Here is an 18,673-nt window from a genome sequence, read left to right on the forward strand (position 1 = left end):
TTTGGCATAAACAGCATGAAAGCATGGATCCATCCTGCTTTGTATCAATGGAACAGGCTGGTGGTGTAATGGTGTGGGGGATATTTTCCTGGGACACTTTGGGCCCCTTAGTACCAACAGAGCATTGTTTAAATGCCACGGCCTACCTGAGTATTGTTGGTGACCATGTCCATCCCTTTATGACTACAGTGTACCGATCTTCTGATGGCTCCTTCCAGCAGGATAATGCACCATGTCACAAAGCTCAAATCATCTCATCACTGGTTTCTTGAACATGACAATGGGGTCACTGTACTCCAATCGCCTCCACACTCACCAGATCTTATTCCAATAGAGCAGCGGTCCCCAACCTTTTAGGCACTGGGCACCGGCTTCATGGAAGAAAATGATGGCGAGGCCCGGCGGGTGGCGATGCATTACTTCACAGGCAATTGGTCGGGGCAATGGCTTGTGTTGGCAATTCTATCATCACGGAACCATGGTTGATACGGTTTCAAGGTGATTGAAGCACATTATTTCATTGTAATATAAAATGAAATAGTTCAACTCACCATAATGCAGAATCATTGGGAGCCCTGAGCGTGTCACTTGCTAGTGATGGGCCGAAAACCCACTTATTCGGTTCGCACCAGAACATCTCGAACAGGAAAAAAGTTCTAGCGAACATGCAAACCCTATTAAAGTCCATGGGACACGAACATGAAAAATCAAAAGTCCTCATTTTAAAGGCTTATGTGCAAGTTATTGCCATAAAAAGTGTATGGGGACCCGGGTACTGCCCTGGGGGACATGTACCAATGCAAAAAAAATGTTTTAAAACGATAGTTTTTGCAGGAGCAGTGATTTTAATGATGCTTAAAGTGAAACAATAAAAATGAAGAATTCCTTTAAATATTGTGCCTGGGTGTCCCCTTAATGTGCCTGTAAAGTGGCACATCTGTATGGAGCCTGCTGCAGCAATACTGAAATTTCTAAAGGAAAAAATGTAATTCAAACTTGCTCGCAACTGCAATGTTTTGTCGGCTCCTGGCAATACAGATAAAAAAATATGAAACAAAACGGCATAGGGCCCCCCCCCCCCAAGTCCACACCAAACCCTTATCCGAGCATGCAGCCTGGCAGGCCAGAATAGGGGGGGACAAGCGAGCGCCCTCCCCCCTCCTGAACCATACCAGGCTGCTTACCCTCAACATTGGGAGCCCCCCAAAAGCACCTTGTACCCATATTGATGGGGACAAGGGCCTATTCCCGAAAACCCTGGGCTGTGGGTGGGGGTTAATCGGAATCTGGAAGCCCCCTTTAACATGGGGGCCCCCAGATTCTGGCCCCCCTTATGTAAATTGGTATCGGGTACATCGTACCCCTACCCATTCACAAAAAAATGTAAAAAGGAAAAAAAAACACAAAACAGTTTTGCCAAGTCCTTTATTAAAAAGAAAAAAAAAAAAATCAGTGTCCCTCGGTGTAAATCCATTGTCAATCACAATGCCCGCCGACCTAAAAAATAGAAAAAAAATTAAAAACGTTTAGCCTCTTTTGAGGCTACCCGCCGTATGCCACGCTTCAGCTTTGACAGCTCTTTTATAGGCAAAGGCCGGGGCCACCCTGTTATGTCACCCGGTGGCACCACCCCCTTCTGACGTCACGTGACCTCAGAAGGGGGCGGTGCCACCAGGTGACGTAACAGCTGGTGTTCGAGTCGAACTTACATTCGACTTGAACATGGAGGCAATCCATATCACTTGTGTGAAAGAAAAGTGCGCTGATCAGTGATATGCTGCTCCCAGAAAAAATGTAATTAAATGTGTGATAAAGTGGTGCGCTATATCTGGATTAACTGTGCAATAATATGCAACCAATAAATAATACACGTTCAGAATAAACCAAAGAATATGGGTGCAATATGTACAATATACAATTGTGTATAAAAGAAAAAAGTCCCAAGACACCAACGTGTCAATATTAGGCAATCTTCAGTGATGTGATAAGTGACAGATGGTGTTGAAAACAAATAGTGACTTGAATTCCCTCCACCTGTTGGAATTCCTCCTTACCGGACGGAATAAAGTAAGTGCTCTCCTTAGCAAAATTAAACGATCCCAGTGCTCTAAATCAAACAATGGTGATCCCCACCGTGCGTTCAAAGTGGCCCGCTGGGCTTCTTACCAGATGGATAGAGATAACATGCGTTGTTATACTCCTCTCAAACGAGTGTGACTCTGTATCCAGTTGGTATTGACAGCCTCTGATGGATATGGATACCAGATACTGTTACGCTGCTCTCAGGCGAATCAGACCTTGTATTCAGATGGCACTGACAGCCGCTTGTTCAAAGCGTTTGGAAAGATCGTTGCATTCCAGCATACCATGTAAAAAGAATACTACTATAGTGCATTACCCTTATAGGTGTACTTTATTAAAAATATATTGCACTTACATGATATAAGAAAGGCTTCGCATTAGTAATATGGAGCGATGAGGGATTCCTGTATAGCTTGGGTCCGGCTGCAGCCCGGGTCCCGAGCGACGTGGTGACGGCACGCCTCCTGTCTGACGCGTTTCCGCCTATTGGCTATCTTCAGAGAAAGGAGGTTCTCGCGCGCCGTCACTTCCGTCCTATTTATCCTAAAGGGAGCCGCGTCACTTCCGGTGTCAGCAGAGGAGGCGCCGGAAGTCGATCGCGGACCTTACGGCTTCAGTTTTCTAATGTATTGCACATATTGATGGTCCGATATCGGGGTGGCCTCCTATATCCAATTCAGATTAGGATAAGATGTTTTTGGCACTGCAATACTCTACAGCATCTCGTGCCCCTGCTATTTCCTGTGTTGGCTCCTCCCCGTCGGCCGCTCTCATTAATAAGTATAAATAATTATTATACCAAATAAAAACCTTAAAGGGGTATATTTCTAAATTAGGTTAAAATGTCCCTAAAATAAAAACTTTTAATTTAAAAATATAAAAAAAAAATTTTATGTGCAATTCCGACAGTGACACCGGAAGTATTCTGTGGATACTTATATGGTGACGCTAGTCGAATTCCCATTTGGATATATTAAAAAACTGAAACCTTGATTCCAGCATATGTAACATCTTAAATACAATCAATCTTAAAATTAGATCATATGTTCATATTACAAAATAAAATATCATAAAATTATACATCTGTTAAAAACATGAACCTACATGTAAATGTATATTGAACATATGTGAAGATGTACCATGCCCATGGGTGGTATGAGGGAGTATATATTAGCTATATGTATGTTAACTATTATTGATGTGAGAATTAATATCCCAGTCTATGTTGTGGCCTTTTGGTCTGTAACACTTAAGCTCATAAATCCAAAAGGCCTCATGTCTCGAAATAGACCTCTGTAGGTTGCTGCCTCTCCAGTGGGGGACATGTTTCTCTATCACTGTGATTTTTAGTTTCTTGGAATCCTTATTATGGCAGGTGGCATAGTGTTGAGAAAAGGAATAGGAATCCATTATGGATATTAATTAGATGTTCTCCAACGCGAATGCCAGCTGTTCTTATTGTTCTCCCTACATACTGTAGGTTGCACTCGCATTGGAGTAGGTAAATAACCCCTTTAGTGTCACATGTAATGAACTCTCTAATAGGGTATTCCTTCCCTGTTACAGAGGAACTGAATTTGTTTGTTCTCACAGTGGTGGCTTCTGAACATATGCGACACCTTTTGCAAGGATAGAAGCCCTTCATATTTGGAAATATCTCTGTTGTTAATGGCCTTTCTACTGGGTTCCTAGCTATCAAATCTTTCAGATTTGTCGCTTTTCTGAAGATTATCTTGGGTTGAGTCGGTATAACGGGTCCCAAGACTTTATCCTCTTGCAGGACACCCCAGTATTTCTTAAAAACATAATTAAGCCATTTATAATTGCAGGAAAATTTTGTAGTGAATGCATACTCGAAGTGAGGGCAGGTGGATTTGGTTTTGCATTTTGGTTCCACAAGGTTCTTCTGTTCCATAGGGGTAACGTTTACAATCTCTCTGTCCAAATCGGAGGTGTCATACCCTTTTTCAACAAACCTCTGCCTCAGAGTTCCTACTTGTTGCTGAAAGTCTTCCTGTGCAGTACAATTTCTTCTGATCCTCCTAAACTGGCTTCTAGGCACCGAGCTAAGCCATTTAGGGTGATGGCAGCTATCTATGGCGATGAAGCCATTACGATCGGTTGGTTTAAAGAAGGATCGGGTAGCAAAGCCCGAATTTTTTCGATAGATCACCAAGTCTAGGAAGTTGATAGAGGTATTGCTGTATTGGTAGGTGAACCTGATACCCCAATTATTGCAATTTAGGTTATCCATAAAATTTTTCAATGATGTTTCGTCCCCTTGCCATACAAGTAGTGTGTCGTCTATATACCTCCTCCAAATAACCAGTTCTTTGACACGATTGGTAAAAATGTTTCGGTCTTCCCAAAGGGCCATGAACAGGTTGGCCAAGCTGGGGGCAAATTTTGCCCCCATGGCCACCCCTGTTCGCTGGCGGTAGAAATTCTGATTATAATAAAAGTAGTTGTGATCCATCCCAAAAATTAGGAGATCCAAGATGAACTGCTTTTGTTTAAATGGAATTTCTTGGTTGGCATCAAGGAATGTACATACAGCTTCGTAACCCATTTCATGCGGTATAATGGTGTACAATGATGTTACGTCAGCCGTAACCAGCAATGCATCACCTTGAACTTCAATTTCTGTTATATCCTTGATGCATTGGGACGTGTCTTTGAGGAAGGCAGGTGTCTCTTGCACTAACGGCTGCAAAAAGTAGTCAACATACTTTCCTAATTGAATCCATAACTTCGAGGATAGGAAAGTATGTTGACTACTTTTTGCAGCCGTTAGTGCAAGAGACACCTGCCTTCCTCAAAGACAAAGACTGTAAGGTCCGCGATCGACTTCCGGCGCCTCCTCTGCTGACACCGGAAGTGACGCGGCTCCCTTTAGGATAAATAGGACGGAAGTGACGGCGCGCGAGAACCTCCTTTCTCTGAAGATAGCCAATAGGCGGAAACGCGTCAGACAGGAGGCGTGCCGTCACCACGTCGCTCGGGACCCGGGCTGCAGCCGGACCCAAGCTATACAGGAATCCCTCATCGCTCCATATTACTAATGCGAAGCCTTTCTTATATCATGTAAGTGCAATATATTTTTAATAAAGTACACCTATAAGGGTAATGCACTATAGTAGTATTCTTTTTACATGGTATGCTGGAATGCAACGATCTTTCCAAACGCTTTGAACAAGCGGCTGTCAGTGCCATCTGAATACAAGGTCTGATTCGCCTGAGAGCAGCGTAACAGTATCTGGTATCCATATCCATCAGAGGCTGTCAATACCAACTGGATACAGAGTCACAGTCGTTTGAGAGGAGTATAACAACGCATGTTATCTCTATCCATCTGGTAAGAAGCCCAGCGGGCCACTTTGAACGCACGGTGGGGATCACCATTGTTTGATTTAGAGCACTGGGATCTTTAATTTTGCTAAGGAGAGCACTTACTTTATTCCGTCCGGTAAGGAGGAATTCCAACAGGTGGAGGGAATTCAAGTCACTATTTGTTTTCAACACCATCTGTCACTTATCACATCACTGAAGATTGCCTAATATTGACACGTTGGTGTCTTGGGACTTTTTTCTTTTATACACAATTGTATATTGTACATATTGCACCCATATTCTTTGGTTTATTCTGAAGGTGTATTATTTATTGGTTGCATATTATTGCACAGTTAATCCAGATATAGCGCACCACTTTATCACACAATCCATATCACTTGCCACCAGATGCAGCTTGTCACTTGTCATGTCGCCTCACACCAGATGCAGTGTGTCAGTTGCCACGTTGCCTGCCACCAGATGCAGCTTGTCACTTGCCACGTCGCCTGCCACCAGATGCAGCTTGTTACTTGCCACATTGCCTGCCACCAGATGCAGCTTTTCACTTGCCATGTCACCTGCCACAAGGTGCAGCTTGTCACTTGCCACACAACCTGCCACCAGATGCAACTTGTCATGTCACCTGCCATCAGATGTGGGTTGTCACGTGCCATGTCACTTGCCACGTCGCCTGCCACCAGGTGCAGCTTGTCACTTGTCATGTCGCCTGCCACCAGATGCAGCTTGTCTTGCCACGTTGCCTGCCACCAAATGCAGCTTGTCACTTGCCATGTCACCTGCCACCAGATGCAGCTTGTTACGTGCCACATCGCCTGCCACCAGATGCAGCTTGTCACTTGCCACGTCGCCTGGCACCAGATGCAGCTTGTCACTGGCCACGTTGCCTGGCACCAGATGCAGCTTGTCACTTGCCATGTCACCTGCCACAAGGTGCAGCTTGTCACTTGCCACACCACCTGCCACCAGATGCAACTTGTCATGTCTGCCACCAGATGCGGGTTGTCACATGCCATGTCACTTGCCACGTCGCCTGCCACCAGATGCAGCTTGTCATGTCACTTCCCACCAAATGTGGATTGTCATTTGCCACGTTACCTGCCACCAGATGTGGAGTGTCACTTGCCACATCACCTGCCACCAGATGCAGACTGTCACGCCACCTGCCAACAGATGCGAATTGTCATTTGCCACATTGCCTGCCACCAGATGTGAATTGTCACTTGACACGTCGCCTGCCACCAGATGCGGATTGTCACTATCCTGCCACCAACTGAAGCTTCCCACTGTTGTCTGCCACCAAAAAATACCAGATGCAGCTGGTCACTTTTTAAATGTAAAGGCAATTTGGTGGCAGGCAACAGTGACAGCAGAGAAAGAGGCTTCTTTCCCCAGCTTTTCAGCACATGTGCATTGGGCAGGCAGTGAGAGATGATGTAATCTCTCTTCTGCCTGCGGCTGCACAGTTAGAGTGAAACTGCAGTGATGCAGGCGGCCGGTGAGAGATGATGTCATCTCTCTGCCCGCCCGCTGGCTCTCTTACTCTATCTTTCGGCAGCCCACCCACCGGGTTCTCTCTCACCCGCCATCTCTTTCTCTCCCGTTCACCGGCCAGCTCTGTCTCTCGCCCGCCCACCTCACTTACGGCCCGACGGCAGAGAGGCCATGGCCCAGTGCTTGGGGATCCCAGCAAAGGAGAACCTTTGGGATGTGGTGGAACTAGAGATTTGCATCATGGATATGCAGCCGACAAATCTGCAGCAATTGCGTAATGCTATCATGTGAATATGGACCAAAATGTCTGAGGAATGTTTCCAATACCTTGTTAAATCTATGCCACAAAGAATCAAGGAAGCTCTAAAGGCAAAAGAGGGTCCAACCTGGTACTAGCAAGGTGTACCTAAAAAAACTGTCCGGTGAAGGTATATAGTGTATACAATTGCGACTCAAGTCATATTGTAATTGAATGGTATTAAAAATTACCATTCCTTTTCAATCTACAGCTCTAATTTTTTGTAATTAGCAATGCAATATGGCAACCTGGAGGTGTTCTGTACACAGAATGTGTACAGAACACCCCCTTAAAATGTCATTATCTGCTTGACTGATTGGCTTACTGATTTTCCCAGAAGCCTGCACTAGATTCAAGTCAGATTTTTGGCATCCCCTGCAACAAAAAATATTCCCAAAGGGCAATCACATCTAAAGGCATGCAGGCCATGCCAATTTCCTCATTAGAGCCCTGCAGGTGCATCAGCGGATTGATAATTATAAAACCACTCCCATACAGAATCACTTTGCACATGGACACAGACAAACAGCTATTTCTTCAGAATAACAAAAGATAGGGATCTGCAACAAAGTTTGTTAAAATCCTTGCAATGTACAGAGATCACCCAGAGGGGAATGTTTTTTTTCTCAACAAAAGTGGAGTTACTCTTTAACCCTTCTGGGACCCAAATAGAGTCATATAAAATACAATCACAGAACTATTAGGTACCATAGCTATGTTAATTTCTGAAACTCCCCAAAGAGATAATCTATTCATAATAAAATTAAACATTCCATTCAGAGTTTAACCCCAATGGGATTCTGGCTTTAAATTTAAAAATCCAAAACATCTCTCTTTCTTGTAGAGTTTCAGAAAAACATCTCTCCCAGGTATATGAAGGATGACGTTCTATGAATTGTAATGCAAAAAAATATCTGCACTATGCTCGCAAGCAAAATGTTTCTCCAAATTGATGTGCTTACTGGACTTAAAGAATTGAAATTCAGGAAAAAATTTGTTCTTTCTCATACAGTACAAGACACAGGTGTAGTCACTGATGACTAGGTTATTTGCACAGCTGATTGGACACTGCCAAATCAGGGCTGTAAGGATCCCCATTAACCACTTGCCGACTGCCGCACGACTATTTACGTCGGCAGTCAGCCCCTCTTACGTCGCTAGCCTGTAAGGGTTTTGGGAGCGAGCGTGCGCCGCCGGATGCGCGCTCCCGCTCGGTCACGGACCCCCCCGCGCATTTGCCCGGCGGACCCGATGTCCGCCGGGCACTCGCGATCGTCCGTGACAGCGGGAGAAAGGCAGGCGGCAAGTGTAAACAAAGCCACCTGTTAGTTCTCCCTGTGTAAAAATGGTGATCAAACGGTTCTACTATGTAGGACCGTTGATCACTGTTCTTACACATCAAGCCACAGCCAATCACAGTTAGAAACACGCCCCTAGGACACACTTAACCCCTCCCTCTCCAATACAGTTAACTCCTTCACTGCCAGTGTCATTTCTACAGTAACAGTGCATATGTATAGCACTGATTACTGTAGTATTGTCACTGGTAACCCCAAAAGTGTCAAAAATGTCAGTCCAGGGTCCGATCTGTCCGCTACAATGTCGCAGTCCTGCAAAATAAATTGCAGATCGCCGACATTACGTGTTAAAAAAAAACCAACAAAAATGACAAAAATCTTTCCCTTTGTTAGTAAGCGCAATAACTTTTGCGCAAACCAATCAAAATACGCTTTTTGCGATTTTTTTTACCAAACATATGGTAAAAAAAATTGGCCTAAAATGTTAAAAAATTTTGATTTTTACATTTTTTTGGGGAATTTCATACAAAAAAATGTGAAAAATATTGTTATTTTTGCAAAATTGTCTTTTTTTGTTTATAGCGCATGATCAAAAAATGGCACAGGTGATCAAATACCACCAAAAGAAAGCTCTGTTTGTAGGAAAAAAAAAAGGACGCCAAATTCGTTTAGGTACAGGGTCGCACGACCTCGCAATTGTCAGTTAAAGTCACGCAGTGCCGAATCGCAAAATAGGCCCTGGTCAGGAAGGGGGTAAAATCTTCCGGGGCTTAAGTGGTTAAACCCCTCTCACTCCCGGTAACCCTCAGTATTTGCTAGTGTCCTTCGGTGATGGATGTTTCTCTCATTTGAGGGAGATTTCTTGTTCCTTCTTGAAGTTTCCTGACTGGTTTCCTTCTTCTTCGATTACCAGCTGAGCACCAGTGACTTGAGCTAATGGCGCAGCTTCCAGAGCTGTTCCCCAGACCTGGCCAGATGGAAGACATGGGACGACTTATGTCACTTCAGGCACTGGACCCTGCTTTTGTGCTCCTCCTGGGCACAGAGTGCAATGAATGGCGTTAGCAGTGTTATACAGGTCCAGGGCAGTAGCAATCCCCACAGGTGTGACCTAGTCCCTGAAGACCCCCTCCCCCCCCTGGGGGGTATACCTTTCCAAAGAAGGTGAAGCCAGAGTGGGTTTGTCCCTAAAATTCTGCTGTTAAATGAAGTCTTATCTGCTGCAGTGAGTCTGGGCTTCTACCCCTTCCTTGGGCCTAGTGTACAGTGTTCAATCCCTCCTGGGGAATGGGCTGAATTACTTTAAATGTTTGTCCCAGGGGGCCACTGTCATGCTATATTAGTTTTCCAAGCTCTGTGTACTGTACAGGCTTTTATTTTCACCTCAATAGCATGTAAAGGAATTATTTTCTCTTCCCTTCTGCTCTGCTACACCAGAGCACACTCTGGGTGCTACAGGGGACCAGGAACAACAAGTCAAGGCATGGCCAGCATTTTTTCCTCTGCCACCTAACGTGATTGTCAGTGTCCCTCTGGGGTTGTTTTGCACCGTGTTTGGCAGATCCCAGATGTAAGAGTGCAAGAACTTATTTTGAGTTTGCAGGAGGTGAGGTTGGCTCTCTCCCAAGAGTTCTGTTCCTTTCCAGTGTTAGACCCTGCACCTACCGCTATACACCTTTAGGAACCGGACCACACAGGACCATTGAATTCTATTGCTCTACAGTGGGTCCATGAGTATCCTTTTGGTAATGCCTCACTTGTATACGGTTTGTACATTGGCCTATGATAATGTAGTCCCAGGTGGCAAATAAAGTGGATGTAAACCCTCACATATACCCAGTGAAGTGAACAGTCTCAGATGATACATACAGATGAAACAAATCCTCCTACATACGTTTTACTTGTATATCTGCTGTCTTCAGCTTTCTAGACTGTCTAGAAAGTGCAGGTCCTGTTAGAATTTTCTCTTCCTGATTCACCTGTCCAGAAGTTTGGCCATAAACTGTGAGACAGCTGATTGGAGGAAAGGCACACACACCCTCTCCACATAGGCAGAGGAAGGAAGAGCTGTGCTGTGAATAGACCAGCTCTCTGCTACTCTATTTACAGCACCCACCCCGACACAAAATTCAGCCTGGTTTTATCTCAGTTGACTTGTCAGAAGTTATTGTGCTGATAAAAGAAAAACATATTAGTGGGTATATGAGTAACCTTTGTAAAAAAGTCTGGTGCGCTACTAAATTGCAATAAAATGAACAATGTCAATCATGCATACAAAATAGTGTACAAACAATTTGAAACAATTTAAAACAAATGAAAATGTGAGTGAACAAAGTCTCTGGTTTCTCTTGCAAATCAATATAATGTGTTTTCTGTGAACAACTCCACCAGAAAAAAAGCTAAATAGATGAATGTGCAAATGAAGTCCAGTGTTCATGTAAATTCCAAAAATAATCACTGGTGGTCGTGAGAAAACCAAGTGCTGCTGCAAATCAACGAACGTGACGTGAAAATCCCATCACCTGGTGAATTCACAGCTTACCAGCTTTAAGTAGATTTAGGGCAGATAGACAGAATATGAATCCAAAGGGACCTCTGTAGATAACCAAAGGGAGTGCTATGTTGGAATCCACCCTCGTGTGTGACAGGGGAGGGGGGCGGGGTTGAGCTTCTTACCAGATCCTACTGTTTCCAAATATGTAATGAGTGTAGACTCTCTCTGGATACGTAAATGAGGGACTCCTGGTGTTTCCTGGTTCTTCTCTCGGACTGACACTCATATAAGGTGCACCATGAAAATGAGGGAAGAGACTAATAGTGCATTACCTTTTATCACATTTATTAGAAAAGTAAAGATTGCACTTACAGGAAAAAACGAAGATACAAGTTCTGTCTGGAGAGCAGCGGCTGCCTGCAGTGCAAGCCGCGGCTGTTGTGATTGACGGTACGACTCCTCCTTCGCTCTGACGCGTTTCCTCCCTATTGGGCTTCCACGGCGATAGGAGGGGACTTTTTTTAGCACTTTAGGACTTTTGGTAGCAGCACACTCACATTTATCAGCGCACTTTTTCATTTATATATGAGTAACCTTTGTTAGCAATATGTCATCAATTTACCACCTTGTTCATTGACTGAAATCTGCTGAAACAGGGCAATGCAATTATTCTTAATTTTCAACTCCTTTTTATTTCTTCTCTGTTGCTTTATTGTCTCTTTGTTTCCTTGTAACACCCTTTTTCTGTAAAGATTTTATTTGCACCACTTTGACCTTTTCATTATTAAACCCTATTTTTGAAAATTGTTGAAATTGTCTCTAAGGCTTTTAATGCAAACTAAAAGAATCCCTGTCTTTTGAAGAGCGCTACTGTATATGATAAATCTCTGAATTTACCTGTCTGTGGTGACGGTGCGTGTTACAGATGTTCATTTTTCATAATTGTTCTTGCTAATATTGTGAACGTGTGATAGGCTAATCCTATCTGGTGGCAGTTTGGAGTTTAACCACTTGACCTCCGGAAGATTTACCCCCCTTCCTGACCAGGCCATTTTTTGCGGTATGGCTCTGCGTTACTTTAACTGAGAATTGTGCAGTCGTGCGACGCAGTACCTAAATAAAATGTTAATTGTTATCTGATGTGTAGTAGCAAACTAGTCACCTGACTCAGGTTTACTCACATTGGACTATTGCACTTTATTTTTGCACATCACATTGTTTGCACATTAAACAAACAAATAAAACACTCGAGCCAGGAAAAAATATCTTAAATGTGTATGTGTGTATGGACTAATGCTGCTACAACCCACAGTGGTGTGAAAGCTAAAAAAAACTGTAATATAAAAAATATTACTAGCAGCGCAATACCTTACCTAAGTTTCTCCTGAGGCCAAGAATTTCTTCTGAGGCCAAAAAAACTGGGATATTAGGTGATAACATATAATACAGGTGAACCTCAAATGTATACTGCACTCATGGTAACCTTGATAAAAAAACATGTGCACTGCATATGCCCAAGAACAAATTATATTACTTAGATTGCAAATAACAATAAAGTGCAGAAGTGCCAAAAAATAAGTGAGTATATAGTGTCCTTTTTTATAATGGGTAAAGTCTCTCAGTGTCCAAAGATTAATAGCATTTGGTTGCCACTGGTATGGCGTGGAAAAGGCTCCTCAGGACAAATCCTCTGGGATGCACTGTGATTAAAATGGTGGTGTCACCCTCCGTGCTCGTGAGATCTAGTAAAATTGCACACTCACCGAAAGATGTTGACCCCCAATACCGTACACCAAGGGGAGTCAAAAAGGCTTTTAGGATAGTATCCAGATAGGTGTCCCCTTCATCCGTGGTTGGGTGGTCCTGGATGATCCTAGTGGCGGGTGTGTGCGGGTATAAAAAAGGTACTCCTCATTGTGTAGTATATTTAAAAATTGCCAACATTTATTTAAAATTATACACAATAAAAACGTTGGTGGTACAGTGAAAAAAAATGATGCCCTGGGAACCACTGTGGGGAAACACACCCTGCACAAACTGTAAGGAAGCCGGCTCAGCTGCTAACCGCAGCCCGTCGCTATCATGGAGCTTTCGGGTATGCTCGTAACCAACTGCGTTCCACGGGCATGTACTAAAGCGAGGCTATGTGCGTTCCAGCTTGATGTCCCTTTTTGATGACGAAACGCGTCAAGCTGGAATGCACGTAGCCGTGCTTTGGTACGATTGTAGACCTGCACAAGGCTGGAGTGGGCTATAAGACCATCAGCAAGAAGCTTGTTGAGGAGACAACTGTTGGAGCGATTATTCGCAAATGGAAGAAATAAAAAATAACCATCAATCTCCCTTGTCCTGGAGCTCCATGGAAGATTTTGCTTTACGAGGCAAGGACGATCATGAGAAAAGTAAGGGATTAGCCCAGAACTACATGGGAGGAGCTTGTGAATGATCTCAAGGCAGTTGGGACCACAGTCACCAAGCAAAACATTGGTAACGCCCTCATGGATTGAAATCCTGCAGCGTCCGCAGGGTCCCAGTCCTCAAGAAGGCACATGTACAGGCCCATCTGAAGTTTGCCAATGAACATATAAATGATTCAGAGAAGGATTGGGAGAAAGTGCTGTTGTCAGATGAGACCAAAATTAAGCTCTTTGGCATTAACTCAGCTCGCCTTGTTTGGAGGAAGAAAAATGGTGACTATGACCCTAAGAACACCATCCCTACAGTCAAGCACAGAGGTGGAAACATTATGCCTTGGGGCTGTTTTTCTGCTAAAGGTACAGGCCGACTTTGCCGCATTGGGGAGCCAATGAACAGAGCCATGTATTGTAAAATCTTGGATGAGAACCTTCTTCCCACAGCCAGAACACTGGAGATGGGTTTTCCAGGATTACAATGACCCAAAACACACCGTCAAGGCAACAGCAGTGGCTCAAGAAGCACATTAAGGTCATGGAGACCTTAATCCTATAGAAAATTTATGGAGGGAGCTGAAACTTAGAGTTGCCAAGCAAAAGCCAAGGAACCTTAAGGATTTAGAGAAGAAGAGTGGACCAAAATCCTTCCTGAGATGTGTGCAAATCTGTAACCAACTACAGGAAACGTCTTACCTCTGTGCTTGCCAACAAGGGTTTCTCCCCCAAGTACTAAGTCATGTTTTGCCTGGGGATCAAATACTTATTTTACTCACTGAACTGCAACTCATTTTCTAACATTTATACCATGTGTTTTTTTCTGAATTTTTGGTTGATAATCATTTAAAATACACCTATGATAAAAACTATAGACCCTTCATTTCTTTGTAAGTGGGCAGACTTCCAAAATCTAGACAGGATCAAATAATAATTTTTTTAAATAAATAAGCAAAAAAACTAAAAGTATTCCTTTAATCTATTGTGTATTGAAGTATGGTTGGTTTTAACTACTTACCACCCATAGCATGTCCATGGTGCAGGCATCATTCTGACCCCAGAAACAGGAAGCAACGAGATTTAGTCACTTCCAGCTCCACCTCTTTGTTTACCTGGCCGTTAGCGGCCAGGAAAGCAGCCGATCAGACCGATCTGTGTCTGATCGGCTGCATTGGAGGCCAGAGCAGAGATTTGGAGTCTAATAGGCCCCAGATCTCTCCAAAAAGAGGACCTGGCATGGCCCATGCTGTGACAAGGGATGTTGTTCATCCCTTGTGATAGCAATAAAGTTACTAAAAAAAAAGGGTATGCGCTCACGTGCAATTGCGAATGCATACATTACTCCCTCAGGCATATTTAAAGGGTGCATGCACCACACACGTGAGGTATTGTCCCAAACGTCAGAGCAAGAGCAATAATCCTAGCACCAGACCTCCTGTGTAACTCTAAACTGGTAACCTGTAAAGATGTTTAAAGCGACACCTGTGGAGAATTTTAAGTATTTGCTGCAATTCCACAGGCAGCCACAAAAAAGCGTGACATGTTAGGTATCTATCTACTCGGCGTAACATCATCTTTCACATTATACAACAAATTAGGGGGTAAATATTATATTTTGTTTTTATTTTAAAATTTTTAAAGTGTATTTCTTCCAAAAAAATTGCAATTGAAAAACCACTGCGCAATTGCTGTGTGACATAAAAAAACTGCAACAACCATCATTTTATTCTATAGGGCCTCTGCTAAAATATATATATATATATATGTGTATATATTTATATATATATATATATATATATATATATATATATATATATATATATATATATATATATATATATATATATATATATACGTTTTGGGGGTTCTAGTTAACTTTCTAGCAAAAAAAAAAATATTCCATGTAGGAGCGTGTCAGAATTGGCCCAGATACGAAGTGGTTAACCGGTTGCCGACCGCCGCACGACTATATACTGCGGCGGTCAGCCCCGGCCAGGCAGAGTGACGTATCGGTACGTCACTCGCCTGTCACTGACTTGCGAGCCTATCGCGGGCGGGCGCGCGCCCGCCGAGGCGCGCGCCCGCCGAGGCGCGCGCCCGCCGCGGCTCGTTCACAGGCAAGTCAGTGCGTGTGACCGGCGGACTCGATGTCCGCCAGTCACACTGCGATCGCTCCTGTGAAGGGAGAAAGACAGAGCAGCTTGTGTAAACAAGCTGCCTGTCAGTTCTCCCTGTGTAAAAGTGGAGATCTGACCGTTCTACTATGTAGAACGGTTGATCTTTGCTTTTACACCAATAGCAATGTCCCTACACAGTTAGAATCACGCCCCTAGGACACACTTAACCCCTCCCTGTCCAATAAAGTTAACCCCTTCCCTGCCAGTGTCATTTTTGCAGTAACAGTGCATATATATAGCACTGATTACTGCAGTAATGTCACTGGTAACCCCAAAAGTGTCAAAAATGTCAGTCAAGGGTCCGATCTGTCCGCCGCAATGTCGCAGTACCGAAAAAAAAAATCGCAGATCGCCGCCATTACGCGTTAAAAAAAAAAAAACCAAAAATGACAAAAATCTTTCCCTTTGTTAGTAAACGCGATAACTTTTGCGCAAACCAATCAAAATACGCTTTTTGCGATTTTTTTTTACCAAACATAGGTAGCATAAAACAAATTGGCCGAAAAATGTTAAAAAATTTTGATTTTTACTTTTTTTTTTGGGGAATTTCATATAAAAAAATGTGAAAAATATTGTTATTTTTGCAAAATTTACGCTCTTTTTTTGTTTATAGCGCGTGATCAAAAAATCGCACAGGTGATCAAATACCACCAAAAGAAAGCTCTGTTTGTGGGAAAAAAAGGGCGTCAAATTCGTTTAGGTACAGCGTCGCACGACCGCGCAATTGTCCGTTAAACTCACGCACTAAAAAAGCGCAAAAAAAACCCTGGTCCTTTAGCAGCCAAATCCTCCGGGGCTTAAGTGGTTAAGAAGATATGTTTTGAATCATTGCATCATTGCCCTAGAATAGGCCAACTCTTTTCAGCTTTTTCTCAAATTTTTTGACTGTGAAACGTTAGCCAGCAAACTTGCCTGTACATAGCAGACACCTTTTAATTTTTTTTATTTGTGTGTGTGTTATACTATACAATAGGATCTGTATTTTAGATTGCTGGTCACAGTCGGTACTACATCACCAGGCTTTTATTCTGAAGTGCACTGCAGCTTTCAGCTTAGGAGGTTATTCAGAGCAGCAGGCTTGTCAGCTTCAATAAACTGCAAACCAACAGAAGAATCTGCTGATGTCCAAGAATTCAATCAGCTTTCACTACACTGCATCCTCTGCATTATAACCAGCAAACATCTCCGTTATCACCTCTTTCTCCATCAATGGATTTTATCTTTTCTGCGTTTTACAACATACCAGGTAATGTAAATACTCATTTGATGGCTGAATTATGCAGCAATTTCTAAAGGCACCTTTTTTATAAATACTGGCTAGTGGCTACCTATTTCTCTGTATCTTTGACCAGGTAACGTGGTGATGTGATGTGTAGGGTTGCAATATTAATAGCATCCTATTAATCATTTAGATGATTTTTTAAATATTTATTGCAGTCTGCATTGTACACCTGCTTATTTGTTCATTTGATGTAACAGACTCTTATCTTTATCCTCATCATTCTGTATAACAAAACCAAAAAATGGCCTTGCATCACAAAAACAAAACCTGAGTCTTATTGGTTTGGTGGTCAGCTCCCAATCAGTAACTAATATTCTGCATGGTGATACTAGCCTGGTTGGGCTTCCAGTCCCAAAATATGGAGAGGAGTGTAGGTCATACAGTATTACTTTTCTCACACATAATGCTATATGATAACTTGCTTATTATGATACTTAAACATTAAAATTGTTTTCATAAAATGAGATGCTTGTTGAGGACAGCCTATTATTATTTTCATAGCATTTCATTCTTCATAATTTTGGGGCAGTTGGCTAAAGATAAAGAAAATAAATCATCTTTGTACAGGTGATACGACCTAACCGGACTGTTATGGTCTTCTTCTGTTCCTTCTCTCCCTCATATGTGTGTGCCATTATTGTTACATGTACAGAGTATGCATGGATTGTTCGCTGCTCTTCTAAGTGATCTTTTCTCTTTGTTCTTTTCAAAATAACTAATAAAAATAATTGAAACAAAAAGAATAAAAAAAAAAAAAAATGGAGCTGATATGTACCCTACATATTGGGAACATACAAGTCCATATTAAACAGTTCTGGACCGTAAGATTTCCCCCCTTAATGACCAGGCCATTTTTTGCGATTCGGCACTGCATTACTTTAACGGACAATTGTGCGGTCGTGCGACACTGTACCTAAATAATATTGATGTCCTTTTTCTTGCACAAATAGAGCTTACGTTTGGTGGTATTTGATCACATCTGCGATTTTTATTTTTTGTGCTATAAACAAAAAAAGAGCGACAATTCTGAAAAAAAAATATATATTTTTTTTCACTTTCTTGTATATAACATTCCCAAAAAAAAAAAATCAAATTTTTTCATAATTTTAGGCCAATTTGTATTCTGCTACATATTTTTTGTAAAAAAAAAAAAAATCCCAATAAGCATATTTTGATTGTTTTGCGCAAAAGTTATCGCGTCTACAAACTAGGGGAAAGATTTATGTCATTTTTATTTATTTTTTACTAATAATGGCGGCGATTAGCGATTTTTAGCGGGACTGCGACATTGCGGCGGACAGATCGGACCCCTAACTGACATTTTTGACACATTTTGGGGAGACCAGTGACATTACTGCAGTAATCAGTGCTAAAAATATGCACTGTCACTGTACTAATGACACTGACAGGGAAGGGGTTAACTCAGGGGCAATCAAAGGGTTAAGTGTGAGCCTGGGGGGTGTTTTTTAACTGTATGGGGGAGGGACTTTTAATATTAACACAGAGACCTGTGTTCCTAAATAGCAGGAACACAGGGGCTCTGTGTTGATAGCAGAGAGAACAACAATCTGCTGTGTTACAACAGCAGACTGCTATTCTCTCTTCACGAAGAGGGATCGCGGGTGCCCGGCAGCAAACGCAGCCGCCGGCCCTGGGCCTCAGCTTCCCCACTGGGGTGTGGGCGCTCGCCCACAGAATTGCTACCGCGAACCGTCGTACAGGTACGGCGTTTCATGGGAACCTGCCATTGTATAACTGCGGCGGCTGGTTGGCAAGTGGTTAAGAAAAAGAG

The 18,673-nt window shown here is 42.8% G+C and overlaps 1 protein-coding gene across 1 annotated transcript in view; it reads left to right on the plus strand.

Annotated features, from left to right (window-relative positions):
- The first annotated feature begins 16,614 nt into the window (after positions 1-16,614).
- BCO2 (beta-carotene oxygenase 2) overlaps positions 16,615-18,673 on the plus strand; it is a 303,719-nt gene continuing 301,660 nt past the window's right edge. The window contains exon 1 of the mRNA XM_082274647.1: positions 16,615-16,845. Coding sequence (XP_082130773.1) covers positions 16,809-16,845 — 37 coding nt within the window. The 5' untranslated portion in view covers positions 16,615-16,808. The remainder of the gene's footprint in view (positions 16,846-18,673) is intronic.

This window comes from Pelophylax lessonae, assembly GCF_965119305.1.
Source record: "Pelophylax lessonae genome assembly, chromosome: 12".
In the NCBI taxonomy this organism is placed as follows: domain Eukaryota; kingdom Metazoa; phylum Chordata; class Amphibia; order Anura; family Ranidae; genus Pelophylax; species Pelophylax lessonae.